Below are 20,027 nucleotides of genomic sequence, written 5' to 3'. Positions count from 1 at the left end.
CCAGAGCACCGCTGCTCAACAGGATCATGAATATGATGAAGGACTCGAACCAGCTGTGCTCCACGATCTGAAAGCAGGTCTTCCTTAACCGCCACCAAGCCTGGCCCAGGCCCTCCGTGGTTTGGATATCACAGCACTGGAAATGGCGTACGCACACTGGGGGAGATAGAGAGAAAAATCTATGTTTTAAAGAGAGAATTAAAATTCTAGTTAATGACAAGTGTTGTGACACATCATGTCTTTTTCTTCAAATTTGTATTGAAGGCTAACATTTTCCAGATGCATTTAAAGTAATTGTCCAGTGAAAATCTGTTATTTTCTGTTAACTCACAATTAAATAATGTTGTTGACCAATCCTATACTCATATTTGTGACCAAAGCATAAATTGGAGAAGAAACACTAAGAAAAACACACAAAAATAAAAAATAAACATGCTATTTCCTCATAGATCATGATGTCATGTTGGCTCATTGGCTGAGCTGTCCAATCAGCGGTCTACTGAATATTTTGTATGACCGTTATACGCCCACACCATTCTGTTGTTGTGGTACGTCCACACGATTCAAATACAGAAATGTTTTTTAACATACTTAATTACAATTTTCGGGAAGGAAAATTATTTCATTTCTAATAATGAATTAATTATTGGCCATATTTCATAGAACTCTGGAAACACTGGACAGTTACTTTAAGATGAGTTTGCATAAATACTAATTGAATCAACCAATTTATTAATACACATAAAGCAGGAAGTAATGTCAGGAAGTAGTGAGCAAACAGAGATCATAGCCCCTGCGAGCACTAGTTAACGCACCTTGCACTACTTATACATGCTACCGCTTCAGCCTAGCCAGGAGGATAAAGTAATCTCACTGCTTCACTCGGTAAGAGACTGTGGTTTTGGAGCGACATGTTCCTGGTATCATTGACTCATTAAAATCTTTCCAGCCAGAACAATGGCTCAGGCTGGCTGCTATGAAATCGCATTTGAGACGTCGACCCATATTGTCCTCCGAGTCGACCCGGACTCCTCCATTACAGTCATCTGAGCCCCCTGTCCAAATAAATGCATTGCCTGTAAACTTAATAATGACAAGATTATGGTAACGGACCACGTGCAACTCAATTTGTAACGACGCTCTCACAGTATTTCTTGGAAGCCGCGGACGTTTTAGCGCCCTGGCGCCGACATCTGCCAAGCAATTAACGGTCATCAAGAAGAAATCAAGAGGCCCTATACATTTACACTTATCGGCCTGTCGATATACGGTTAGACCTCGGATTAAAGGCATTTCCTATGGGATGTAGATTTTTGGGTTCTTTGAGCGTACAAAGAATTCAAAATGCCTTTGTTGAAATGCTGCTACCTTTTCTCTGAGTGTATGAAGGGTCCCTCTGGTGATTTAGTCCCTCAAACTATCATTAGACAAGTCCAGAGAGTTGTGGTTTGTTAGGTTGGCGGTCATTTTGTATGAGAAGCCATTAGTCATGGCACTGAGCTAGAGAGACAAAGCTTGACACAACTAATGTGACATGAGCTTGCCTCAAGTGAACGCCTTAAACGTAAACATGGGTCCTCATGTACAGTGCTTTCAGAAAGTATTCACACCCCTTGACTTTTTCCCCATTGAGATGTTTTGTCACTGGCCTCCACACAATACCCCATATTGCCAAAGTGGAATTATATATTTTTGAAATATTCCCAATTAATACGAATTTTAAAGCTGAAAAGCCTTCAGTCAATAAATATTCAACCCCTTTGCTTAACAAGTCACATAATAAGTTGCATGTACTCACTCTGTGTGCAATAATAGTGTTTAACATGGTTTTTGAATGACTACCTCATCTCTGTACCCCTCACATACAATTATCCGTCGAGCAGTGAATTTTAAACACAGATTCAACCACAAAGACAAGGGAAGTTTCCCAGTGACTCGCAAAGAAGAGCACCTATAGGTAGATGGGTAAAAACAGCAGACATTGAATATCCCTTTGAGCATGGTGAAGTTATTAATTACATATTGGATGGTGTGTCAACACATCCAGTCACCACAAAGATACAGGCGTCCTTCCTAACTCAGTTGCCAGAGAGAAGGAAAACAGTCAAGGATTTTACCATGAGGCCAATGGTGACTTTAAAACAGTTACAGAGTTGACTGTGATAAGAGAAAACTGAGGATGGATCAACAACATTGCAGTTACTCCACAATACTAACCTAATTGACAGAGTGAAAAGAAAGAAGCCTGTACAAAATAAATTCCAAAACATGCATCATATTTGCAAGCAAATTAACTTTGTTTGGGGCAAATTCAATACAACACATTACTGAGTACCATTCCATATTTTCAAGCATAGTGGTGTCTGCATCATGTTATGAGTATGCTTGTTATTGTTAAGGACTGGGGAGTTTTTTAGGATAAAAAATTAATGGATTGGAGCTAAGCACAGGCAAAAACCTGGTTCATTCTGCTTTCCACCAGACACTGGGAGATTAATTAACCTTTCAGCAGGACAATAACCTAAAACACAAGGCCAAATCTACACTGGAGTTGCTTACCAAGAAGACAGTGAATGTTCCTGAGTGGCAGAGTTACAGTTTTGACTTAAATCTACTTGAAAATCTATGGTAAGACCCGAAAATGGTTGTCTAGCAATGATCAACAACCAATCTGACAGAGCTTGAAGAATTTTGAAAATAATAATTGGCAAATGTTGCACAATCCAGGTGTGGAAAGCTCTTAGAGACTTACCCAGAAAGACTCACAGCTGTAATTGCTGCCAAAGGTGCTTTTACAAAGTATTGACTCAGGGGTGTGAATGAGACACACTATATATACAAAGTATGTGGACACCCCTTCAAATTAGTGGATTTGGCTATTTCAGCCACACCCGTTGCTGACAGGAGTATACAATTGAGCACACGGGCATGCAATCTCCACAGACAAACATTGGCAGTAGAATGGCCTTACTGAAGAGTTCAGTGTCATTCAACGTGGCACCGTCATAGGATGCCAACTTTCCGACAAGTCAGTTCGTTAAATTTCTGCCTTGCTATAGCTGCCCTGGTCAATTATAAGTGCTGTTATAGTGAAGTGTAAACCACACAAGCTCACAGAACGGGACCGCCGAGTATTGAATTGTGTAGCTTGTTAAAATCGTCTGTAGCTTGTAAAAATCATCTGTCCTCGGTTGCAACACTCACTACCAAGTTCAAACTGCCTCTGGAAGCCACGTCAGCACAATAACTGTTCATCGGGAGCTTCCTGAAATGGGTGTCCATGGCCGAGCAGCCGCACACAAGCCTAAGATCACCATGCACAATGTCAAGCGTCGGCTGGAGTGGTGTAAAGCTTGCCGCCATTGGACTCTGGATAAGTGGAAACACATTCTCTGGATGTGATGAATCACGCTTCACAATCTGGCAGTCCATCAGACGAATCAGGGTTTGGCGGATCCCAGGACAATGCTACATGCCCCAATGAATAGTGCCGACTGTAAAGTTTTGTGGAGGAGGAATAATGGTCTGGGGCTGTTTTTTTTACGCTACAGCATGCAATGACATTCTAGACAATTCTGTGCTTCCAACTTTGTGGCAACAGTTTGGGGAAGGCCCTTTCCTGCTTCAGCATGACAATGCCCTCGTGCACAAAGCGAGGTCCATACAGAAATGGGTTGTCCAGATTGATGTGGAAGAACTTGACTGGCCTGCACAGAGCCCTGACCTCAACCCCATCAAACACCTTTGGGATGAATTGGTTACACCAACTGCGAGCCACGCCTAATCGCCCAACACCGCTCAACACCCGACCTCACTAATGCTCTTGTGGCTGAATGGAAGCAAGTCCCTGCAGCAATGTTCCAACATCTGGTGGAAAGCCTTCCCCAGAAGAGTGGAGGCTGTTATAGAAGCAAAGGGGGGACCAACTCCATAGTAATGTCCATGATTTTGGAATGAGATGTTCAACGAGCAGGTATCCACATACTTTTGGTCATGTAGTATATTTCTGTATTTTATTTTCAATACATTTGCAAAAATATCTCTAAAACCATGTTTTCACTTTTTCATTATGTGTTATTGTGTGTTGATGGGTGAGAAAGAACATTTATTTAATTATCTATTTTTAATTCAGGCTGTCACACAACAAAATGTGTGACGGAGTCGTGCCTGGCCATGCAGCCGTGGGTGAACAGGGAGCACAGGAGGGGACCGAGCACGCACCCCCGGGGGGGTATGAATTCTTACTGAAGGCACTGTAGCTGCCCCAGCCAAACTACAGTGCTAGTGCTGCCGCCTCTAGCTCTGAAACCCTGCTGAACCTTAACCTAAGGAACGCCATGTTTCTTTCAACAGGGAGGTAACAGCCCAAGCTGTTGAGTTTATAAAATGGCCTCCTTTATGTTGTCAACTTGATAGTTTACACTCAACAGAGCTGGACTGTCTTTAAACAGAAGAAAAGCATTATAGGTTTGCTAATTAGTCTACATACTCTATTCCATCAAAATGAAAGATGATGCATTGGAATATACTGTATTGCCGTGGGTGACATTACATCATTTTCACCTAAATCACATGTAGCCTAGGTGTCACTCTTTCCGCTTTAGCCAACTTATTTAGTTGAATACACAACAGGGTCAGGTACGAAAGTTAAATCCCACACTATTCGGATCCAGTAACAACAGTAGCAACAACTATCACCCTTTTGGCTGTTTAACTGAGTTATACCTGGAACCAAAAAGGTTTATCTTATGGGGACAGCCACAGAACCATTTTGGAACCCTTTTTTCCAAGAGTGTAGATAGAGGAATTGTTAGGCTGCTGTAATGTCCCAATACACGGCATGTTCCACCTTTTGAGAATTGTATGTTGTAACATTTTTGGGGGGGATTTCACCTTATTTTTACATTCTGTCATAAAGAGCACATGTTCAACTTTATAAAAACCCAGTTTTCCCCCTTCAAGAGGTCAAATAAAATAAATACCATAGTAATTGCCTATTAAGTGCCAAATTAAGTTACCCTGTCCATAACAGGATTGACGATAATGACACTAAGTAAATAATCATCTTCAGAAATGACTTTGTCTAATCAACAAAATAACTAGGGCTTTACAATGATAATAATAATCCATTACATTTCTAAGGCGCTTTTTATAGAATTTCAAAGCACTTCAAGAGCAAAAAACAATCAAGAAATATATCATGACAGGTCAACCAATAGAGGCCAAGTCTTTGAAAGCTGCAACCCACAAAGATAGAGAAGGTCAGTTCATGGCTTGAGCGGAGAGAGCTGGTCTGGTAGATGATGGTGATGGAGTCTGCTGATGATCTTATATGATTGTGATAATATAATGATATGATAATGATAGTGAAAACTTACAGACATTTTTGGGTTCAGTGGGTTAAAATCTTCCTAGAAGTGACAGAGAGTGCATGGAGAGACATGTCAAAACGCAGAAGTTTTGCACTTTCGTAAGTCTTTCTTCATTTAATGAATTCTCCATGTGGTCTATATTAAAGTGTACTTCATTTATTATAAGAGGCTTTTCATATTAAAATACCAAAGGGACGTACTGTACAAGGCACTCTTTTCATGGAACGACCCACATAGCTCCATGATTTATCTAATTTGATTTATTTTGTGTATTATGGTGGAGTGCCGCCATTTTGTCCTTCTTACGCAACCCAGAAATGTGTGAAACACGGCCATGTAAATATGGCCTCTTCAATTATGCTCCAGTGACAGTACTCCTGCTCCATCCCAGGACAGTTTTTCAATTTTGGGGAAGCACAGAAACATGTAGTGTTCTTAGTATTGCCATGGAGACCGTATCAGTGGTGCGGAAACGCAATAGCATACTACCACATGCACCCTCAGGAGTTTGTGGTATATGGCCAATATACCACGGCTAAGGGCCTTATAGCTTACGTATACCACAGGTATGACAAAACATTTATTTTTACTGCTCTAATTACGTTGGTAACCAGTTTATAATAGCAATAAGGCACTGGAGGGTTTTGTGGTATATGGCCAATATAGACCCGCATGGGGTGAATCCAGGCACTCCGCAGTGTGTCGTGCTTATGAACAGCCCTTTGCAGTGGTATATCGGCCATATAACACACACTCTCTGGCCTTATAGTTATGCCCAACTATACTATACTATATTTAAGCAATAAGGCCAGAGAGGGTGTGTTATATGGCCGATAAACCACTGCAAAGGGCTGGTCTTTAGCACGACACACTGCGGAGTGCCTGGATTCACCCAATGCGGGTCTATATTGGCCATATATGTATTTTTTACGCTGCCCCTGTTTTGATACAGCTACATGATATTGGTCCATTCTAAATCATAAAAAATGTCACACATATATTATTAAGTGTATGTAAAGACAAAATTAAATCAAGAATAGTCTGATGGGTGACAATATTAGCCTATCACTTATACATTATCACTTGTGAATGATGCCCAGCATAAGAAACAGCCTTTTTTTGCGACTTGGGGAAGATAATTTTTACCATAGAAATGTGTAACGGATTGGAAATGGCTAGCTAGTTAGCGGGTACGCGCTAGTAGCATTTCAATCAGTTACGTCACTTGCTCTGAGACATTAAGTAGGGTTGCCCCTTGCTCTGCAAGGGCCGCGGCTTTTGTGGAGCGATGGGTAACGACGCTTCGTGGGTGTCAGTTGTTGATGTGTGCAGAGGGTCCCTGGTTCGCGCCCGTGTCTGGGCGAGGGGACGACGTAAAGTTATACTGTTACATTGATGCTGTTGACCCGGATCACTGGTTGCTGCGGAAAAGGAGGAGGTTGAAAGGGGGGTGAGTGTAACGGATTGGAAATGGCTAGCTAGTTAGCGGGTACGCGCTAGTAGCATTTCAATCAGTTACACGTCACTTGCTCTGAGACATTAAGTAGGGTTGCCCTTTGCTCTGCAAGGGCCGTGGCTTTTGTGGAGCGATGGGTAACGATGCTTTGTGGGCGACTGTTGTTGATGTGTGCAGAGCGTCCCTGGTTCGCGCCCGTGTCGGGGCGAGGGGACGACGTAAAGTTATACTGTTACAAATGCACCTTTATAATAAAAGCATTACATGCATAATACAATTTTAAGCTAAACGTTCTGATCTGTTGCGTCAGCCACATAGCATAAAAACGTGTTTTTGATGCTATTGGTTGTATTCATTTGGGATCTATCGCATCCCACAACTGTCCCAGACTGTTTGGAATATTTATTTATCACACAGTATAGAATAGGTCGACTTTTGTACTATGGGGGATAGTAGATTGACATAGGCAAGCGCTTTTGCTGGTCATTAGGCCTACTCATCTTGTTGGCTGACGAAAAGTAAATGTGGACAATTCATCCAATATCTTCAATATGCACCTCGGAGCAGAGCAGTTGCGTCCCCGATGTGTTTGTCTTAACTTGTAGCCTGTGAGAAAGACCCAATCATGTGATGGAGAGCTGTGTGAGTGAGAGACACTTCGGATTGCTCAGGGAGAAGGGCACAACGCAGCACTCCGGTCGCAAAAAAGCATGGATTTGTTTAGGGTGCATTACGGCCACAAAGGGGATGGATTTGTTTAGGGTGCATTACGGCCACAAAGGGGATGGATTTGTTTAGGGTGCATTACGGCCACAAAGGGGATGGATTTGTTTAGGGTGCATTACGGCCACAAAGGGGATGGATTTGTTTAGGGTGCATTACGGCCACAAAGGGGATGGATTTGTTTAGGGTGCATTACGGCCACAAAGGGGATGGATTTGTTTAGGGTGCATTACGGCCACAAAGGGGATGGATTTGTTTAGGGTGCATTACGGCCACAAAGGGGATGGATTTGTTTAGGGTGCATTACGGCCACAAAGGGGATGGATTTGTTTAGGGTGCATTACGGCCACAAAGGGGATGGATTTGTTTAGGGTGCATTACGGCCACAAAGGGGATGGATTTGTTTAGGGTGCATTACGGCCACAAAGGGGATGGATTTGTTTAGGGTGCATTACGGCCACAAAGGGGATGGATTTGTTTACGGTGCATTACGGCCACAAAGGGGATGGATTTGTTTAGGGTGCATTACGGCCACAAAGGGGATGGATTTGTTTAGGGTGCATTACAGCCACAAAGGGGATGCCGCTGTGAAATTCGAGGCATTATCAAGTGCTTGTCAAATTGTGAATGAGAGACTATTGGAGTGTATACAGCCTGTGCGAAAAAACTAAGTAGAGCTCATGCCTTTCAAGCAACTTTTTTCAAATCATCATTCGAGTTTCATTTTGCAGCCTTACAATGTATGAAAAAATCTAAACATATAGCCCAACGTTTGTAGAACAACTAAAGTTAGATTAATAACTCTAAATTAAGCATATAGGAGTACCTATTTCCTTGTTAACCGCTCAACACAGTGCGCTCTCCCTCAAATCATTTGGAGAAAATCTTTATATTTTATTTTATTTTATTCAGCTTAGTTAAATTATTTTCTTCATACTATAAAATAAGCAAATCTTATAAGCAAATCTTGTCTTCTAAATGAACTAGTGTAGCCCACAGCCATTTGGCATAGCCACATCAGGACCAAACATAAGGACAGCTCAGAGTATCATTTGCGGCATCCCCCGGCATCCCCTGTTCTTCTGAAATAGACTATATTTTCTTCATATCATCCTTCTTTAGACCTGTCTAAAATAAATAATGGATTTATTGTGTGGGAGCCAGGAGATGCTAAATGTGTTTATGTTAATTAACAGTCAATTACCGGGAGACCGACAGTTATTTGCTTGACAATCACCGGCTGACGAAATTTCATGACCGCCACAGCCCTAGATCAGAATCCTGGTTGCGTCCAAGGAACACAAATGGATTTCCATGTTGATGTACCCAAACCATTAGGCTAGTCACACCCTGTTCTGTTTCACCTGTCTTTGTGCTTGTCTCCACCCCCCTTAGAGGTGTCGCCTATCTTCCCTATTATCCCCAGTGTATTTATACCTGTGTTCTCTGTTTGTCTGTTGCCAGTTTGTTTTGTTCTTCAAGCCTACCAGCGTTTTCCCCTCTGCTCCTGTCTGTTTCTAGTTCCTGTTTTCTAGTTTTCACAGTTTTGACCATTCTGCCTGCCCTGACCCTGACCCTGAGCCTGCCTGCCGTTCTGTACTTTGTCACACCACCCTGGATTATTGACCTCTGCCTGCCCTGACCCTGAGACTGCCTCCCGTTCTGTACTTTTTGGACTCTAATCTGGATTATTGACCTCTGCCTGCCCTTGACCTGTCGTTTTGCCTGCCCACTGTTCCAGTAATAAACTTTTGTTACTTCGACCCTGTCTGCATCTGGGTCTTCTCCTGAAACGTGATAAGGCTTGTATTTTGTATATTATTAAGTCACCTTATATAAAGCCCCTGTGTAAGACGACCCACGACCCACACCACTGTGTTTACTAGCGTTATGAGGTATTACACTGAACGGGATAGAAGCTTTCAGCCTCTATTGTAGTCCACATTATTAAAGGAGTTATGGTGCAATGGTTGTTTCTATGAATACTGTGCTCCCTGTGTAGTCAAATGAACACGTACACATAGTAATATGATACCCCATACACAAGTCAGACTGTATTCAATACAAACCTATCAGTGTCAGCATCCAGGAAACACCTTTAAACACGAACCTAGAAACACTAAGAACTAAATGACTTCCCACCACAACTAGTCAATGCGTGTGTACAAATGGATGCATCATTAAAGAGCGTGATCCCCTAATCAAATCTTGATTAAAAATATGTGTCAACGTTCACAAGACCTTCAGTAATGATCTTCACGCTCTCTACATAAACATGTCAAAAGCTTTTTAGAACAACCCCCAACGACGCTGACCCTTTCAACGAACACTCAGCTACCGCTGACTGTTTCAGTGTACACTCAGTCATTTACCATGATTGTCCCGGAGACATCACGTGATTGGTCTAAGTTACCTCAGACCGTCTGAGGGAGTTGATTAGTTGCGACCAAATTTAATTCAGGTAGTCAGTCATCATCAAATGAACCAGAGTCCATTTAGTGTCTGAGACGCCTTTTCAAATCTCTGCTGACACAGGACATTGAATGTAATGCGTCATTACCCTTTCAAATGTCACTTCATTGTTTCATGTTTTATATCAAATGGCCTCCACTTGAAGCGAAAGCCAACTGTTTGGGGTAGCCCAGTGTAAATGTTTAGATTCAGGCTTGCAGTGAGAGTGAGTCAAACCCTCTACTAATGAAAGCTGTTAAAAATATACAAATGTTTAGGCTGGATTGCAAAGTTATCCCCACCATCATGGCATATTTTTCTACACATTTGAAATTTGATAGAAACATATTCATTGACCCGTTTGACCTGTTTCTGTCTCTGTTTTCATCTCCACATACAAAATAAACAGATTGTCAGGTCTAGTTGCCCATCTTGTTTTTTCTCTCCAAACATTATATTAAATCATATTCCTTAAATGTGCTTGCTTATACATGTATTTACTTGGTCACATGTATCACTAGTAATACATTACTAGTGCATGTCAATTGTAAGCTGTATGCTTTTTCATGCTGCTACCTCTTGGTGCCACTCCCTTAAAAATACAATTTAGGTCTTTGAAGCATGTAGTACAGTACAACATATTCCGTTTTGTTTTAGTAAAGATGTTCTGAAGCAAACATAATGGTGTCCTGTCTCCTTACCGACATTTGGTGTCAGCAGTGGGATCTAAACCCACCGCTTAGCAACACAATCTCAATGGCACTCGCCTAACAGTAATGTAACAATAAAGTCAAATAAACTTACCATCAGGGAAGCAGTTGTCAGGATCCATGGTCTCTTCAGCCATCTCTGAATACTCATCCTCTTCCTCCCCTGGCTTCCTCAGATCCACCGTGCTGCCCTCGGATAGGCTGATGTCATCCTTCACCTGAGGATAACAACCAATCAGAGCCATGCTAGATGAAAATAGTTATTATCAGGTGATTGATGACTGGTGTATTGCTATATTGGTGATTTATTGACAAGAGAAGGGGATCTGGTAGATATGAAGAGAGTCATTCAGTCTTTTTCTCCATTTATGAGAAACATTCTGAAGGTTATAATTCTCCCAGTAATAACTACTTCTGTTCTGGTGCATATAAAGCCTGGGCACAGAGTCTCATATAGAACCTAACCTGGTATTACCTTTGTGGCATTTACCATATTGTAACTTACAGCACATCTTAATCTTTTGCTTGGAAAACGATAATCTGCAGCATTTGTTTCAATCTAATCTGGCAAAATCAAATCAAGCTATAAGCGATCTGGACTGATATTATAGCATGATAGACAGAGGCAAGCTCCTGAAACTCTTTATATGGGTATTCAGTGTGATATTTGTTTCTCCACACATACTGTACTTTACTGTGTAAAGCTAGAGGTTACAGTATTCACCTTTTACAGTAAGCACTGAGGAAATACATTGCCAAGCTACTTGAAGACACACTTCAGTAACCCTGCTTAATAATATGCCATCCATTTGACATTGTGTGTCTGTTATGTAATCAGTGTCGGGTGTATGTAATCAGGGTGATGTGACAGAATATCCTACCCAGGATATTCCGTCTGGTTTCTGGCTCTTCCTTCCTGTTGTTGACGCCCTACAGGCTAACACTTGATCACACTCTGGGTTCTGTCATGGTGGGGCAGGGTTGGACACGAGCTCATATTGCTATGAGCTCCATATGTACGTGTCCATATGCACACGCGCACGCACGCACGCACGCACGCACGCACGCACGCACGCACGCACGCACGCACACACACACACACACACACACACACACACACACACACACACACACACACACACACACACACACACACACACACACACCACCCCTCAGGGTCACAGTCCCGACACCGACTCCCCTCTCACCACCCAGCCCCCTCAGGGTCACAGTCCCGACACTGACTCCCCTCTCACCACCCAGCCCCTTCTGGGTCACAGTTCCGACACTGACTCCCCTCTCACCACCCAGCCCCTTCTGGGTCACAGTCCCGACACCGACTCCCCTCTAACCACCCAGCCCCCTCAGGGTCACAGTCCCGACACCGACTCCCCTCTCACCACCCTGCCCCCTCAGGGTCACAGTCCCGACACTGACTCCCCTCTCACCACCCAGCCCCTTCTGGGTCACAGTCCCGACACCGACTCCCCTCTCACCACCCAGTCCCCTCAGGGTCACAGTCCCGACACCGACTCCCCTCTCACCACCCAGCCCCCTCAGGGTCACAGTCCCGACACCAACTCCCCTCTCACCACCCTGCCCCCTCAGGGTCACAGTCCCGACACTGACTCCCCTCTCACCACCCAGCCCATTCTGGGTCACAGTCCCGACACCGACTCCCCTCTCACCACCCAGTCCCCTCAGGGTCACAGTCCCAACACCAACTCCCCTCTCACCACCCTGCCCCCTCAGGGTCACAGTCCCGACACCGACTCCGCTCTCACCACCCAGCCCCTTCTGGGTCACAGTCCCGACACCGACTCCCCTCTCACCACCCAGCCCCTTCTGGGTCACAGTCCCGACACCGACTCCGCTCTCACCACCCAGCCCCTTCTGGGTCACAGTCCCGACACTGACTCCCCTCTAACCACCCAGCCCCCTCAGGGTCACAGTCCCGACACTGACTCCCCTCTCACCACCCAGCCCCTTCTGGGTCACAGTCCCGACACCAACTCCCCTCTCACCACCCAGCCCCCTCAGAGTCACAGTCCCGACACCAACTCCCCTCTAACCACCCAGCCCCCTCAGGGTCACAGTCCCGACACTGACTCCCCTCTAACCACCCAGCCCCCTCAGGGTCACAGTCCCGACACCGACTCCCCTCTAACCACCCAGCCCCCTCAGGGTCACAGTCCCGACACCAACTCCCCTCTCACCACCCAGCCCCCTCAGGGTCACAGTCCCGACACTGACTCCCCTCTAACCACCCAGCCCCCTCAGGGTCACAGTCCCGACACTGACTCCCCTCTCACCACCCAGCCCCTTCTGGGTCACAGTCCCGACACCGACTCCCCTCTAACCACCCAGCCCCCTCAGGGTCACAGTCCCGACACCAACTCCCCTCTCACCACCCAGCCCCTTCTGGGTCACAGTCCCGACACCAACTCCCCTCTCACCACCCAGCCCCCTCAGGGTCACAGTCCCGACACCAACTCCCCTCTCACCACCCAGCCCCCTCAGGGTCACAGTCCCGACACCAACTCCCCTCTCACCACCCAGCCCCTTCTGGGTCACAGTCCCGACACCAACTCCCCTCTCACCACCCAGTCCCCTTCTGGGTCACAGTCCCGACACCAACTCTCCTCTCACCACCCAGCCCCCTCAGGGTCACAGTCCCGACACCAACTCCCCTCTCACCACCCAGCCCCCTCAGGGTCACAGTCCCGACACCAACTCCCCTCTCACCACCCAGCCCCCTCAGGGTCACAGTCCCGACACTGACTCCCCTCTCACCACCCAGCCCCTTCTGGGTCACAGTCCCGACACCAACTCCCCTCTAACCACCCAGCCCCCTCAGGGTCACAGTCCCGACACTGACTCCCCTCTCACCACCCAGCCCCCTCAGGGTCACAGTCCCGACACCAACTCCCCTCTCACCACCCAGCACCCTCAGGGTCACAGTCCCGACACCAACTCCCCTTATGTTTTGTATAGTCAGTGTATATCTATATATTTTCTATTATATACTTTTGTTACCTTGTACATGGAAAAATGCAGCGTCTACTTTTGAAGTAAATATTTACACTGGGACACTGTGGACTGTTTCCAGGGTAACTGTAGTGTCTGTGCTGCAGGTGAGGTGACAACACCAGAGTCAAGAAGACAGGCAGGCATAAACACAGAGTAAAGTGTGGGTAGAGGAAGTTCCAGGGTGACAAAAGTCAGCTTTGGACATAATGAACCCTCAACGTTAAATCATTATTTAATTCCTTCATGTCCATGGCCATGTGTCATTTAAAGGGATGGTGCACTCCAAAACAGAAGTATGACTGATGTTTTCATACTTGTAAAGTGGGCTAAAGTGAAGGTCAATCCATACCTTTATTCATCTATTCTCTAAAGTCATTTGGAATTTTGGAATTCTCTATGCATTACCTCCAACCTCAAGAATGCTATCATTGGAGAGCACAGCTCAGAGAGAGAGAGGGATTACTTAACAGTACAGTAGATCCTCTCAACTGTTCATCACCAATACAGTCATACTGTCACGTTCCTGACCTATTTTTATGTTATTTTTATTATGTTTAGTTGGTCAGGGCGTGAGTTGGGGTGGGCATTGTATGTTGTGTGTGTTTGGTTAGTCCATGGGTGTTGTATGTGTATGGGATAGTGTTTGTTAGGTTGTCTAGTTATGTCTATGGCTGCCTAGATTGGGTCTCAATCAGAGACAGCTGTCATTCATTTGTCTCTGATTGGGAGCCAGATTTAAGGTAGCCATAGGCAGTAGGCTTTTGTGGGTGTTTGTTCCTGTGTCCTCACAGGACAGTTGAAGGTTAGTCACGTTTGTTGTTTTGTAGTTTGTAGTGTCTTGTTTGCTGTTTTTTCATTAAAAGATGGCTTATTTCCCTCAATCCGCATCTTGGTCCTATCCATGCTCCTTCTCGTCTAAGGGGGAGAACAACAATGACTGCCTTTACAGAAACACCCACCACAACAGGACCAAGCGGATTGAGGAGAGAGAAAAAGAACTAAGGCACTGGACACAGGAGGAATGGTCTTGGGAGATCATGGACGGAAAAGGACCCTGGGGAAGGGTTGGAGAGAATCGCCGCTCTCGGGAGGTGAAGAAGGCAGCCACAGCCCAGGAGCGGTGGATTGAGGAGGCAGCACGTATGAGAGGCTGGAAGCCCGAGAGGCTCACCCAAGAATTTCTTGGGGGGGGGCTAAAGGGGAGTGTGGCGAAGCCGGGTTGGATACCTGAGCCAACTCCCCGGGCTTGCCGTGGAGTAAGAGGGCGTCGTACTGGTCAGACACCGTGTTATGCGGTAAAGCGCACGGTGTCCCCAGTACGCGTGCTTAGCCCAGTGCGGGCTATTCCACCTTGCCGCACTGGGAGGGCTAGGTTGGGCATCGAGCCGAGTGCCATGAAGCCGGCCCAACGTATCTGGTCTCCAGTACGTCTCCTCGGGCCGGCGTACATGGCACCAGCCTTACAGGTGGTGTCCCCGGTTCGCCTGCATAGGCCAGTGCGGGCTATTCCACCTCGCCGCACTGGCAGGGCTACGGGGACCATTCAACCTGGTGGGGTTGGGGAGGCTCGGTGCTCAAGAGCACGTGTCCTCCTTCACGGTCCGGTATATCCGGCGCCACCTTCCCACCCCAGCTCAGTACCACCAGTGCCTACACCACACACCAGGCTTCCAGTGCATCTCCAGAGCCCTGTTCCTCTTCCACGCACTCTCCCTATGGTGCGGGTCTCCAGCCCGGTGCCTCCAGTTCCGGTACCACGCACCAGGCCTGGAGTGCGCCACGAGAGTCCAGTGTGCCCAGTTCCTGTTCCCCGCACTCGCTCTGAGGTGCGTGCCCACGGCCCGGTGCCTCCAGTTCCGGTACCACGCACCAGGCCTATAGTGCGTCTCAGCCGGCCAGAGTCTGCCGTCTGCCTAGCGCCAGAGCCGTCCTGCCATGACCAGCCAGAGCCGTCCTGCCATGACCAGCCGGAGCCGTCCTGCCATGACCAGCCGGAGCCGTCCTGCCATGACCAGCCGGAGCCGTCCTGCCATGACCTGCCGGAGCCGTCCTGCCATGACCTGCCGGAGCCGTCCAGCCAGGACCTGCCGGAGCCGTCCAGCCAGGACCTGCCGGAGCCGTCCAGCCAGGACCTGCCGGAGCCGTCCAGCCAGGACCTGCCGGAGCCGTCCAGCCAGGACCTGCCGGAGTCCCTCAGCCAGGACCTGCCGGAGTCCCTCAGCCAGGACCTGCCGGAGTCCCTCAGCCCGGACCTGCCGGAGTCCCTCAGCCCGGACCTGCCGGAGTCCCTCAGCCCGGACCTGCCGGAGTCCCTCAGCCCGGACCTGCCGGAGTCCCTCAGCCCGGACCTGCCGGAGTCCCTCAGCCCGGACCTGCCGGAGTCCCTCAGCCCGGACCTGCCGGAGTCCCTCAGCCCGGACCTGCCGGAGTCCCTCAGCCCGGACCTGCCGGAGTCCCTCAGCCCGGACCTGCCGGAGTCCCTCAGCCCGGACCTGCCGGAGTCCCTCAGCCCGGACCTGCCGGAGTCCCTCAGCCCGGACCTGCCGGAGTCCCTCAGCCCGGACCTGCCGGAGTCCCTCAGCCCGGACCTGCCGGAGTCCCTCAGCCAGGACCTGCCGGAGTCCCTCAGCCAGGACCTGCCGGAGTCCCTCAGCCAGGACCTGCCGGAGTCCCTCAGCCAGGACCTGCCGGAGTCCCTCAGCCAGGACCTGCCGGAGTCCCTCAGCCAGGACCTGCCGGAGTCCCTCAGCCAGGACCTGCCGCCCCTTGTCCCGGTGCTGCCCCTTGTCCCGGTGCTGCCCCTTGTCCCGGTGCTGCCCCTTGTCCCGGTGCTGCCCCTTGTCCCGGTGCTGCCCCTTGTCCCGGTGCTGCCCCTTGTCCCGGTGCTGCCCCTTGTCCCGGTGCTGCCCCTTGTCCCGGTGCTGCCCCTTGTCCCGGTGCTGCCCCTTGTCCCGGTGCTGCCCCTTGTCCCGGTGCTGCCCCTTGTCCCGGTGCTGCCCCTTGTCCCGGTGCTGCCCCTTGTCCCGGTGCTGCCCCTTGTCCCGGTGCTGCCCCTTGTCCCGGTGCTGCCCCTTATCCCGGTGCTGCCCCTTATCCCGGTGCTGCCCCTTATCCCGGTGCTGCCCCTTATCCCGGTGCTGCCCCTTATCCCGGTGCTGCCCCTTATCCCGATGCTGCCCCTTATCCCGATGCTGCCCATTCAGTTAGGTGGGTTTAGTTGGAGGGTGGTCATTGGGTGGGGGATACGGAAGCGGGGAGTGACTATGGTGGTGTGGGGACAGCGTCCAGAGCCGGAGCCACCACCGTGGACAGATGCCCACCCAGACCCTCCCCTAGACTTTTGGTGGTGCGTTCGGAGTACGCACCTTGAGGGGGGGGTTATGTCACGTTCCTGACCTATTTTTATGTTATTTTGATTATGTTTAGTTGGTCAGGGCGTGAGTTGGGGTGGGCATTGTATGTTGTGTGTGTTTGGTTAGTCCATGGGTGTTGTATGTGTATGGGATAGTGTTTGTTAGGTTGTCTAGTTATGTCTATGGCTGCCTAGATTGGGTCTCAATCAGAGACAGCTGTCATTCATTTGTCTCTGATTCGGAGCCAGATTTAAGGTAGCCATAGGCAGTAGGCTTTTGTGGGTGTTTGTTCCTGTGTCCTCACAGGACAGTTGAAGGTTAGTCACGTTTGTTGTTTTGTAGTTTGTAGTGTCTTGTTTGCTGTTTTTTCATTAAAAGATGGCTTATTTCCCTCAATCCGCATCTTGGTCCTATCCATGCTCCTTCTCGTCTAAGGGGGAGAACAACAATGACTGCCTTTACACATACAGCCATTCTCTGCAGACAATACAGCGAGGGGGCCCTTCAACAAACCACTTTTACATTCTCTTGGCTTTAGAGGATCAGTATTCTATTACCACTGTCACTAAACCCATGAACGCCCGACGAGAACAATGACATCAACCTAAAACCAATACAGTCATTGTCCTGGTCAACTTCATGATCATGAAGCTTTCTTTTGCTTTTCCTTCTAGATACACAGATAAACCTTTTATGTCATCTCATGTCATCTGTTGAGTTTTACTGGTCATACCATACCCATGTCAGTCTTGTAACAACACATCATCAGATGTACATTACTGCTCCGCCTGTCGAGTGGGTCTCCCATGAGCCTTTGTGTTTTACAGGCCCATCGTACTCAGCTTAGGGGGTGACAGGGGAGTTGGTATGTCTGGTATACCTGAACCAATAACACTGGTTGTATACTACGCCCATGGTCCCAATAGACAAATACACCTTCATACACACACACACCACTCACATACCCACCCAACACTTATAGTTCTGACATACTGTTTACTATTACTATTATTATTATAATAAGTATTATTATCATTTGTATTATAATTAGTATTATAATTTTTGTTTTTATCATTATCATTATCCTTATTATAATTTTTATTATTATCATTAATATCAGTTTTATTATCATTATTATCATTAATATCATTATTATTATCATTATTATTATCATTATCATTATTGTCATTATTATCATTATTTTCATTATTACTATTATTATTATTGTTTATCGTGCTACCAGTCACTTTCTCCAAATGTACATCCCTGCACATTGTACATTTGCTACTGGCACTGACCCTGTACATAGCTTACATTCTTATGATATTCTAGTTTTCTCTTATTTCTTATTTCTTGTGTTTTTGTCATACTATTTTAATATTGAATACTTGCAAGTTAAGCACTTCAGTGTATTTGTGCATGTGACAAATAAAACTTGAAACAAATAAAACTTGAAACTTGAAACTATCACAAATACCAGGTGCATTGTCCCCCACATAACATACCTATAAATAGCCCCTCTGGGGAGAGAATTGGGCACTAAGCAGTGTTGCACAAACACACACACACACACACACACACACACACACACAATCTCAAACTCTACGAAAAAGGACTCCCTTGAATGTATATATAACTAGTCCCTCCAGGATTTTGCAGGGATTTTTTGTGATATTTGAGGACAACAATGTTATATTTTGCTGCGAATGTCCCGCAAAATCATCCTATTGTCCCTCATTTGGGTATTTTAAAGGTGGTCACCCTAGGTTAAGGATCAGGAGTTATTGGTGTTGTGGCAGACATTAAGGGTTTTAGGTATTCAAAGGGTTGCAAAGACCAACAGAATAAGCTTGATGAGAAACTCCAAAAGTAATGTATCACTGCCCGAGTGACACCATCGTTGACCTGGCTAGTCGAAAACGGAGGTGTATGTTTTATAGAACATAAACACTAAGGAGATGTCAGAAAAGTGGCTAGACCTGATTCTGGCTTTAATTAGCTGTTACCAGGATCTTGATTAGCTGATAAGCTGAATCATGTATGTTACAGCAGGGTTGGAGGAAAAGCCTGCATACCCATTTCTCGAAGAGGCTTGGCTTTCACCCTTATTTAGACATGACATTAGAGCCATTGATATGCTACGAGAAAAATCCCTGCCAAAACAATTTCAAGCATGTTTTCCGTCAATAAATGATAAATCATGTATCCCATTTCCTCATCAGTCTCAGAGCCTCTGGGATCTGAGATGTACCCGGTTGTTGCCGTGGCAGCGTTGTCGTGGTTGCGCTGTGCGGCGCTCGGACACAGCTGTGTGCCGTTACGCAACTGTTGGTCCCTGGAGAACCCGAGCCTCTGAGCCTTCCCACCAGCTGCCTGGTGTCTCCCACCGATCAATTCCTGCTCTTCTCCAAATCCCACAACGTCACTTTACTGCCCGACATGTTCTCATCCATACTAGTATGACAGTTAGAATGCAAAGCATTGCAATACATACAGTACAGTAGCTTCAGGCTATAATATTACTTTCAGAAAGTTCTGAATGACTCAACTGTGAATTTCCAATAACATGCAAATCACATCATTTACTTATAAGGAAAGAACCATTTCCAAATTGTCTTTCAAATTAGTTTCTGTATCATAACAAACCACATGTTGTGGAGTATGCAGAGGTATACCCTCTAGGAGAAGGGAACTATAAACATACCGGCAGGATGTGTAGCACTGTAACATGAGCATGGTCTCTCTATGTTAAGCTCCACGCTCATCTGAGCAAGATTAGCCTTGCACAATAACCCTGTTAGTGGGATAATCAACATAAGCCTCCCGCTAAAACAATATCAAGTCATTAGCGAAGGAGTTGACTTTAGAGTTAGAAAGCTATGCTTATGAATGGTCAACAGCAGCTAGGGTTCCAGGCTCCACAAACACACAC

The 20,027-nt window shown here is 46.8% G+C and overlaps 1 protein-coding gene across 1 annotated transcript in view; it reads right to left on the bottom strand.

Moving 5' to 3' along the window:
- Positions 1 to 20,027, bottom strand: part of scn5lab (sodium channel, voltage gated, type V-like, alpha b) — a 186,185-nt gene that overhangs the window by 19,717 nt on the left and 146,441 nt on the right. Inside the window, exons 19-20 of the mRNA XM_055928636.1 lie at positions 10,807 to 10,930; positions 2 to 156 (exon numbers count right to left, since the gene is read on the bottom strand). Coding sequence (XP_055784611.1) covers positions 2 to 156; positions 10,807 to 10,930 — 279 coding nt within the window. The remainder of the gene's footprint in view (position 1; positions 157 to 10,806; positions 10,931 to 20,027) is intronic.

Source organism: Salvelinus fontinalis, chromosome 7 (assembly GCF_029448725.1).
Source record: "Salvelinus fontinalis isolate EN_2023a chromosome 7, ASM2944872v1, whole genome shotgun sequence".
Lineage (NCBI taxonomy): Eukaryota > Metazoa > Chordata > Actinopteri > Salmoniformes > Salmonidae > Salvelinus > Salvelinus fontinalis.
This window is presented reverse-complemented; position numbering and strand designations above follow the sequence as displayed.